The following is an 11,113-nucleotide window of genomic DNA, read 5'->3' on the forward strand; positions in this document are numbered from 1 at the left end:
TAATATTCTGTTGACTATTCTCGTCCGTTCACTTTGATCTTTGATAGCGCGATATTAAAACGATGATACTCGAATTATGTTTTGATTAACTTGACTATGGAATTTTATAATAAAATTAAAATATAAGACTGCACAAATTATTTAAATATTTACTGAACAAATTATTTTAATATATGTAATAAGTTAAGTAGTTTGTGTAATAAATATTTTAATACTCAAATATTTTATATTATTATTATGTTCTCTCTTCTGCTTGTATAAGTTTTCTTTTACAATAAAATTTACGTCACTGAATTGCAAATACCCTGATTTGTTTTAGTTACAAAATGAAGTTAAATTAATTCAATTTATTTATTTTGACAATTTTAAATATATTTACATCAGAACCTTCGTTTTGTTTAAAAACATCTAAAAATAATAATCCAATAAAATATGAGTTCTATCAAAAGGAAAATAATACTCACAACTCGATCTTTAGAAGTACGCGTTGCAAGGACTTTATAGTTAGCGTTAGAATGTAAATCTTTAAAATAACTGAAAAATAAACAGAAAAATTTTGAATATATTTTAATTATCAGTCTCTATCAATCTGCTTTCGGTCATGTTAAAAGCCATCAGTGAACAAGAGTAGCTGAAAGCAAAGTTCATTAGAGTAATTAAATCTTTGGCCACTGCGTTCAACGGTTCAAAGCTTTTAATCAATTTTCAATAGTCCATATAATAGTGATGTGGTTTTGAATGAAATACGAGTGATTTGAGTGTACAAGTCGGGAAGTTGTAAGTATATATAGCATGCTTTTGCTCGCGGCTTTGCCCGCGTGAAGGAGTTTTCGGGATAAAAGTCCCGCTAAAAGGATCCGATTTAATTATATTAATGGCTTACCATTTTGGTCATAGTGGCTTCTACGTATATCTACTATGTATGTTGTCCCGGAGTTTTATTTAGAACTATTTAAGACAAACATGTATATGTACATGCATATGTAATATAGGATATATTACATCATCTTTGTCTAACTCCAACGGTTTAGGCAGCGTACGCCAAGATAATTTTATTCCGATTTACTTGATTTGTATCGTTATAATATGACCAAATTACACAAAATCATTATATATTGTAGCTTATGTGTTATTACAATGTATAACCAATATTACTGTAAAGTTTTATCCAAATCCGTTCAGTAGTTTTTTCGTGAAAGAGGAACAAACATACATACATACATCTTGCCAAACTTTCGCATTTATAATATAAGTAGGATTATGAGTTAGTTCCTACACTTCGTATAAGTAATGGTGATCAAAACATCGCAAGGAAAGTTACTTACCTAAGAAATCTACATTAGAAAAGTGTTTGAAGGTATTTCCTAAGCCTGTCAAGCCGCACTAGGCCAGCGTTATGGTCAAGGACTCTCAGTAGCAAAGGAGCCCCGAGCCAACAGTGGGACAATATTTAGTACAGTAGTAGTATAGGTATTATTATTATTTGGATAGACATGAACGCTTATTTTATAGTTTTTGTAGATAAGAAATATTTTAAATGTTTCTTTTTTGTGTGAATTGTGTTTATGGATAAAACTAAGCGCTTAAAGAAATAAGTCATTCAATATTAACTGTGTAGGTACTACAGTAAAATAACCTGATGAATTCGAAGAAACTTTCTAAATTACAAAGTTCAATAAAATAAGCGAACTAAAATGTGAGCAATTCAATTGAGTTGAAAGGAAAAATCTAAATTTATTTTGTACGAAATCACTTCATCATGTGTTGTGAGAAAATGTAGTTCGAAGTTTGAAATGCTTTTATGATATCACGTTAATTTTTTCTTCTTTAAGTTCAGGTTGTGTTTTTTTTTTTGTATTGTCATTTTGTTTTTAATATTTACTTACCTGATAAACAAATGTTTCGTCAAAGAATGGATTGCAGGTTTTCTTCTTTTGTTTCGTCTGTAGCACTCTTCGTTCGTCAGGCATCAGTTGTATTCTGTGAAATACACATCGCTGTTAATTAAATGTCTTTTGCATTACAGTAATTGATAGGCTATTTGTAATATGTAAAGTTTTATAGGAAACTATTTTTATAGAAAATACTATTGTAAGACCTCGATATTACCAACACTGAACCACAGTACTCAATATTTAAGGTAGAAAGTAGTCCAAAACAGATCGATTTCAATTCTTGAATTTAAAGCAATATAAATTGAGGACGTAATCCAAAGACCATATTTATTCTCAATGTAAAAATTAACAATATAATAACAACTGTAAACGACTTAACGACGTTGTGAATAATTTGTGTAAAAAATGTATGTAATTAATTAAAGCTAAGTACTTACTTGATGTAGGGATCGCAAGCGTTGGCAAGCGCTGGAGTGCGAGAGGGCAGATGTTTCGCCTTTATTATATGCACTTGTAGCCTTTCGGTTCCAGCCTCGTACTTCAACGTGAACCACACTCGGCCCTTGGGAAATTCAAATGAAAGCTTATTACGTACACGTCATGGTGCGATTTTGCGCCGATTCATTTGTTAAAACTGTTGTTTTTTAATTATTTAATTTCGCTTTTTATATACAAATGTTTGCGTAAATTAATTATCTAGTTGTTTAGTTTTAATAAGACATATTACGTACGCGTCACTAAAAAGTGGCCTTATTTTTTTTCTCTCATGTTTTAATGTGGTATGAGGAATAAGCCGCTATAGAATGTTTTGTTTATACATATACATATGTATGTATGGCCGACAAAGGCTAAGACCTCGTTACTTGATACAACGCCTAGGTCCCTCGCTACTTGATAGCTTAATATTTCCATAAAAGGAATAAATCTGGTGCTCAAATTATTTTTGTAATTGTTTGCGGCTTCGTCAGCGTAAAAACGATTTTCCGCGATAAAGTACTACTTTATACATATAAGAAGTAGCCTATAAGATTCGGGGGTAAAAAGAAAGCGGTAATCTCAGAAACTACTAAAACGTTTCTGAGATTACCGCTTTCAAACCCAAACTCTTCAGCTTTATATATTAGTGTAGCTGAAGATCGTAGCGCCAATATCGTGGATTTATACAAGTAACGTAAAGTAGATACAATTTCTATTGTAAGAAATCTATCGATTTTCACCAGGTGTTTCACATAAATCTAGCATTGCAGCGAATGTCTGGGCCTTAATCTTTTGAGCTGGCTCAGGTGTAAATATTTTTTAGCACGTGTTAGCAATAAATTCGCATCTGAAATATTGAAGTGTATATCAAATTCGATACCTAGTGTTGCAAATAAAATAATCCAGTTGGTGATAAATAAAAATGTCGATACATTCCTGCGCTCAGCTAAAAGTATTTCCCGTGGGAGTTATGGATGTTCGAACAGTGCTTTGACCTGCAAAAACGTGTCTAGGTATTTCGTAAAACCTGTTTTTCTGTTACAATGAAACAAGCGACAAACATTTTTCCTATCGAAAATTTTAGCAGCTACTGTTATTTTTAGTAAATTCTCTGTTTATAGTTAAGAGGCCATTATATTATAATTACTTAATTTAAAATTTAGAAACTGAGTTTAATTAAAAACATTTATTCGATTTTTACCGTTTCAACTTTACCTAAAGTATTCCGTAGTTTTTTTTTAAAGATAAACACATACGAGTATATCACCAGAATTTAGTCAAATAATACATTGCTACGTTTTATTACAAACAAAAAGTATTTATGAGTTTGCTAATGCCGTACATATTTCGGGAAAGGAATGTTTTAATATACGGTGTCTCTTATTTATCGATTTACATACAATAAACAGTATACAACATTTTTTATATATTACTAGCTATTGCCAGCGGCTCCGCCCGCTTGACAGAAATTGTAAAAACTATTTTGTTTTCTATTACTCTAATAAAGACTCCCTTATTCGTTTTTATTTAATATCTATAATTTACATAAATCAGTCTGTTACAATTATATGTAAAGATAAGTGATATAAATTCAAACACATTAACATAAGGTTAATTATATTTGTATACGTGGGTAGTAGGATTTATTTTTTATCTGCTCGGATATTAACCACCGTACGACGTACACAAGGTGATGGATTATGAAAGAAATAACTTAGGATTGTAAAACGATTAGTGGATTTATTGAGAACAGTAAAGACTAGACAATGACAAAAGAGAAGTATACAATTTCTAAATTTAAAGCGGCATACTGTCAGTACTAACTCACATTGGTTATTATTGTTTGGTTTATACTCTTTTGCTACTATACAGTTTCAACACAAGGGTTAACCCCTCGTAAATGTGTCGAGTTCTCGGATCAGCCTGTGTATATCAGGTTCAAATAGAGCGGTGTTGTATCAACTGGCTAGGGATAAACATGTATCGTCAATCGATACCCTATCCGGACACCACTTAGCTTACCATCAGGGGTAATGAGGTCCCGCCCTGTGGACTGGGGGCGTTTGGAGAATTCCACCACGGTATCCCCTGCCTGTCGTAAGAGGCGACTAATAGGGGCCATCGGGGGGTCGCCGGCGGGCAGCAGGGGGCTGTCCGCCCTAGTGCATTTTTGTGCATTTTTGCACATCTTTCGGTTGACCCCCGGGATGGACGGCAGTGTGCTGTTGGCCTCACACTGCCGTAGACGCCGAGGGCGTCCTTCGGTGCGCGGGGGCTTCTGAACCCCCCCCCCCCCCACAATGAGGTCACTTTGTCATGCCTGTGTATAAAGATATTACTAAAGTTACTATTAACTTGTAACAGCCTTATTGCTATGTAAGCGTAATGTATACGGAGTGTAGTCGGTCGGGAGAGTGGAGAGTGTAACGTGGAGTGCGGTACTGTGTACACGTGTATAATTAAATATGTAAAATGTGTTTCCTGTAATAAACTTTTATTCATATATAACTATATTATTGTGGGACAATCACATGCTCCCTTAATAGATTACCCCCTTACATTGGTGACCCCCTTACAAAATATTGTTCTGCAATTTTATAAGTCTACTGCCAGCAAATATTTTTAAATGCTAATTAAAATTTGTCACGTGCATTAAATGTAAGATTTTGTAAGAATTCGAAATAAAACTGATCTTGTACAGGTTCAAGCAATTCTTTTCGTAGATATATTTCGTTTCGCAATACGACGTTGTCACTTTGATAAAGATATGCAGAAAAATATTTTAACAATTCGCTTAAATTGATGCCGTCTCGAAAAATTATTCAAATATTAATATTCTTGCTACAGTTTTATTTTATAGTAAAGATAAAAATAGTGGAATAAAATGCGTAAATGTCAGCTGTCATGTTATATCGTTTAACCTTTTGTCTACGTTTAAGTAGAATATTATCGTTCTATCAACTAAAGCATGTTAAGAAATGCAAATTCTTAATAATATTTGCGTCAATTTTGGCATTAGTAAATAATGAATTTATAATAATCTTTGAGAATCATTAACTACACGCCAATAATAATTCAATAAATAGCATTATAATAGTTATGGCAACTGATTGTGACCACTGCCAAATCCAATTTAGGAATCAGAGAGAAAAAATATTTGTACATTTATTTCCTAAGTAAAAATATCAAAAGCTATAAGTTGACTATCGCAGACAATGCACAAAATTTTCAATAGCTATTGTGTGTTGAAACGTATTTTGACGCAGATTTAAAACAATGGATACTGTTGTTGAGCAATTGAATAATTTTCACGGAATAATGACCTTTATCGCAACCCCCGCGAAGTTTTGTTTTCGAGGGTTAGGATTGTTTTTATAAGATTTTCACTGACGTTGACTTTGCAAATTCGCTTTGTTTAGAGTGTTGGAAGTTGTGTACAGTTGTTTGAGGGTCATATTCGCAAGTTTTATCGAAAGGGTATATATTTATAGAGAAAAGGTTAGATCTTCGCGTTTCAATATATGTTTTGTGCTTTTGTAATTTGGTACTTATGACTGCTGTCATAAGTACCAAAAATTCATATTTTAAGCACTTAATTCTCCACTTGATGTATTGCTATGATATAGTAATCGTGTGGCTTGAAGTTCCAAATCCCAGGCTCAGAAACCAAAGTCTGTGCGGGTTTTCGTTTCGAAATAGACATCAAAGGGAATAGGAATTGAAATTCGGGACATATTTGGCGACAAGAATTTTGAAGGTACCTATATGAAGTCTGCTAATGCTCCAAACAGCATGGTGCACTAATATAGGACGTGTAATAAAACCAGCCCGAATTTTAAGATGTCCTGCGTCGCACGAATTTTCTCTGGTAGGTACTGTGTGTGAGAGCTCTATTTTTTTTTATTTATTTATCATTATTAATCAAGTAACATATAATCATTAGGGGTTAGTAAAACAATACTTATATCTATAAGATAGCTTCCTCGTACTTTGAAAGGGAGAGCAAGGAACCGACTGCTAACCTTCGTTAGTTGGGTAATCCTTAATCTGAGAGCCAGTCGATTGGATTAGACTGCTTGGTTTCAGACGCTGATTTTCCTTCTTAATAATAGAAGAGGTTCATGCCACGCAGCAGGACATTACTAAATACAGTGCTGGTTTCAATATGAAAGAGATACACTCCCCAGATCCAGGGCCGGCCTTAGATATTGGGACGCCTTGTGTGAAATATTTTGGCGCCTATTTTCATAGCGACCTTTTATTAGGTCCCACTCTAAAATCGCTAAGGGCACCGCGGGCACCTAGAATATTTCCCCACCAAGGATAAAATGGTGCCCCATGACTCTTCACGCCTGGAACAGCTACTCTGTTCACCCTATGAACGGGCAGGATTTGTCATAATCATATGTTTAGGGAATGAAATAAGTTTAGTGAATTTGTAAAAGACACTCATTAGTTTACATTGCTTTCAACTTCTGTTTAACACTGTTAAGTATATGCTTTTTGCATTACATTAGCATGTACCTTTTTGGAAGCTCTTAAGACTCATTTTACACTAATGAAGTCAGCATTCAGATGTTCTTTACATAAATTGTTCTCGAGTGCATCAATTTAAACATAAATAAGTTTAAAATATGAAATTATACGGTTCGTGAATTTCGTATGTAGCGTGTTATATTCAAATTAAATTTTGTGCAATGTCATGACATTCACGTCAAATATTTTTAGATTTTAACGCCTGTTGGTAGCGAAATTTAATCTTAACCCATCACGTGTGAAATGGGATAATCGGAACATGAGGCCGTATGGAGACAAAAATTATATTGTGAAATTGCGTAGCGTGTGTTCATCAGTTTATAATTTAAATGTTTTTTAATTCAATAAAGTAATTAATGAGTCCATTTATGTGTATAAAAATATATCCTGATACACTGGCATGATCCAATTCACCCCTTTTATAGTATTCGAAATAATTTTTGTATATTTCAGTAACGAAAAATGTAGCTTAACAAAATCCTTGCCCCCTTAAACCAATTGTATCCAAAAGACTAGTTTCTCAATTTGTACGTTTTACCAATTTTTAACCTATTACTCTGAGATTTATGAGCCTATTTCCTTTTTCCTATTCTCGTTCCTCCTCTTTATTATGACGTCACAGTTCCTGTGCCAGTGTGGTGTACACGGCGGGGGTAATCACTCATCATTACCCTACCACCTACTCGCTGGCTTTACATTACTTTTAAAACTGCAGACATAAAACAACACTGCAGTGAAGCGAAAGTTGTAAAAGAAGAACTGTAAACATCTGATAGAATCTTTACAGCCGCCTATTTTTAAGTGTATTTTTTACTTCGTGCCACTTTGTAAGAACGTTAATAAGAGTTGTAAAGTTGGGCTTAGGTATATCGTAAACACATTTTTTATAATGAGTTTACGATATCCCTAATAGGTACAGTTTTCGACTATGAATATGATGTGGCTTTAAAAATAAAAAAATAAAATAAAATGCTTTATTCATCACGTAGATGAACATAGTTGCACTTATGATAAGTTAAGGTACATGAGAATAATTAATTATTATTTAAATTAAGTCGCTTATATAACTACAGATATTTTATACTGGATATGAAAAAGTACAGAGTAAACAAAGAAGCCAGCTCAGGCTGACAGGAAAAAATAAATAAAAAAACAATGTAAATCTTAATTATTTTTCTATAGGCAACGAAATATAGTTGGTATATCAAGTATCCAAACTTATAAAATACTACATACTTTATACACTTGATCGTGTACTGCTTTGTTGATATCTATATTATATACTTCATAGCAAATATTTGTTTCACCTGATAAATATATTGCTTCAACCATATATATTATTTACATTGCTTTTAAAATGTCTTCTTTTATTTTAAAGTATTTGTGAGTAGTAGTTCTGAATTCCCTACTGTGTAATAACACAACGTCGAGCTTCAAAAGGTCACATTTACACAACTGCCTTCAAACATGTTGCAGTAAGAAAACTATACTTTATTCTTTAGCTCCACATTCAACTCGGAAAATTCAGTTTTGGCATTATTCAAACATGTTTCAACGAATTTAGTCACTTTAGATTTATTTTAATACTTTATTTATTAATAAAAATAATAAATATACGAAATACAGGAGTATAATAAGAAAATATGATTTCAAGTTATTCATAAAAACTAGTAGTCGTCCAGTGGTCGATATTCAATAGTGAAACCTTTCAAGTATATAGTATTACATAAGCAGAATCTTAGAATTTTTTAATGGCCCCATCTCCGTTGTCAGCAAACGTTAACAAAATTCTTACTCTCCTCTCCCATGCTTATATAAGCATAGGAAGGTATAATTTTTAAAAATCTTTTTATATTTATATTTGTCAAGTAACCCCCTTATTCATAAACGTTTTTTATCTAAGGACGAAGTAAAGCTGTGATAACAAGCTTGTTTCTCAATGCAAAACGGCACTGAGAAACAGACGTAGGGCCGTTGTGATTTGCTATTATTATTGTATCTCAATATTAGCCAATCACAACGGCTCTATGTCTACGCAATGAGAAGACTGCCATGCCGTCAGCACTGAGAAACAGACTTGTTATCACAGCTTTACTCCTCGGTCGTTAGATAAAAAACGTCTATGAATAAGGGGGTTAGTAATTAAATAAATATTGTTGACGTAAACATTGTTTACACCCCCCGTTCCCCACGTCATCGAAAATAAGCAAAACATAGATCTCCATCACCGTTTACTTAATGCTCACGTAATATTTGAACGTCCTCAAATTTAATATATTCAAGTAACACATACATAAATTATGTTTTCTTTGTTTTCCTTTTATACACAATTTTGTTTGTAAACGTGATGTAATAGTTAGTATTTCCCCTTCTAAATGAAATGCAAAGCTTTAAACGGCGAAAGTCGGTAATCAAGTCTCATAAATATTCATCACGACTAATAAACTCTTACTCGTCGGAGCTTACAGTACTGTTGGCACGGCCTCTTTTATATATAAATAGCTGTTTTTCATGGTGTAGCGTTTAAAAATAAATTTCTTGTACAATTTTGTGTACAAAAGTGATGGAATAGTGATTATAAAATCGTTGATTAAAAATAACTTGATTTTTAAATATTCGGGATTTAAAATTATTAGAATATCTTTTAATTGTAGTCATTTTTTCCTCGTTGTAGTACCTCATAATTTAAGAAAAGTTTCGTGAAAATGAAGCCAACAGTCATTAAACATAATGTAATAATAATTTACTAAATTATTTAAATCAGATTATATCGGACAGTTGTAAAAATATTCGTATAATTTTCACAGAAATTTCTAGTTACGCGAAATGGGGCAACAATTAAGATTGCTAGTTATCTGATTTCAAAAACTCGAACACAAATTGCGAATAAATTTCAACTAACAGTGAAGCAATAAATTCTGGTAGTAAATTTCAAATGCACTTACCACGTGTCCTTCAGGCCACATAAGATCTTCATCAAGACAGTCAGTTTTATACAGCGCCGGGTCCAAAACGCCAAGGTCTGCCGTGTTTGCTGCAAACAAATAAAACAGTTAGAAACCTTTTATAGACAATAAATCCCGTTATCCATTGGCTTTTGGATATTGTTTACTGGAAAAGTAATCACTGTTTTGCTCGCGTGAAAGCCTATTTTTAACCCAGTTTACCATCTTAAGGAACAATAAAGGAAATCCCTGTGTAAAATTTTAACTTTTTAATTACAAGGATTTAAGTTGGACGTAGGCGAATTAGTCATTTAATATATATTTTTTTCCTTTTGATTTAATAAGACGTTTCATTTATATTGTAAAAAATATATTTGTATTGTACAAAAGAGAAATATTTTATTTGGCTCACGGTTTCCTGCTGCGAAAACCTTGATAATAAGGAAAGTAAGTAATATATTTTCGTGCAAATATGCTGTGCCCTTTGCTTTTTGCTAAATGTTGTAAAAATGTGAGCAGCATTCAAAAATGCTCTTTGGTTTACTTGTATATAATGGTATTTTTTCCGGGATAAAAAATAGCCTATAGCACTTATATGACACTTATAGGAGTAATGTAGCATCCTATTAGTGAAAAAAATTCAAAATCGGTTTAGTAGTTCCTGCGTTTAGCGCGTTCAAACAAAATCTTTAGCTTTATATATTAAGTATACATTGTTTTAAATACTCAACTCGAATAGTTTTTTTATATTTATTTATTGTATGGCAAGTTTTCGTTTTATCAATCTTCACAAAACAAGCTCGCGCCAATAAGTAATTCATGTTTGAACAAAACCGACCGCTCTGAAAGATCTCGGAAAAGTTCTGAAATACATCATCGGGATCTGGAGGTACAAAGGATCGTTAAATATTTAAGAGTTCCTATAAAAACACTGTTGTGGAGTTGTTTTCTTAAGTTTTGGATATAATACAATGGTTTATTAGATAGTGTATCAAAGAAAATTTATATTTATTCCAAATCATTTATGTCATATTTTACAGTGGCGTTATGCTCTTCATATGCGAGGTATGGGTAACGACTCTGCTTTGTATTTTCGACTACTCAGTTAAGATTCATTAATTTAACAAAATGGCGGACTAGTATAATAAATAATTGACAAGAATTTCATTATTAATTAGGACCCCATTATTCAATTCCACTTCAAGTAAGGAGCACAATTTTATAATCAACTAGCTTTTGTTCGCGGCTTTGCCCGCATGA

The 11,113-nt window shown here is 32.7% G+C and overlaps 1 protein-coding gene across 1 annotated transcript; it reads right to left on the reverse strand.

The window, feature by feature from the left end:
- Positions 1-1,886: 1,886 nt before the first annotated feature.
- On the reverse strand, positions 1,887-9,942 carry LOC119192008 (synaptotagmin-15-like; the record flags this gene model as incomplete). The annotated part of the gene is made up of 3 exons (XM_037445858.1): positions 1,887-1,980; positions 2,333-2,457; positions 9,854-9,942. Coding segments are annotated over 3 exons (308 nt in total), but the record flags the coding sequence as incomplete, so codon positions are not given.
- Positions 9,943-11,113: the final 1,171 nt, after the last annotated feature.

This window comes from Manduca sexta, unplaced genomic scaffold (assembly GCF_014839805.1).
Source record: "Manduca sexta isolate Smith_Timp_Sample1 unplaced genomic scaffold, JHU_Msex_v1.0 HiC_scaffold_2229, whole genome shotgun sequence".
NCBI lineage: Eukaryota > Metazoa > Arthropoda > Insecta > Lepidoptera > Sphingidae > Manduca > Manduca sexta.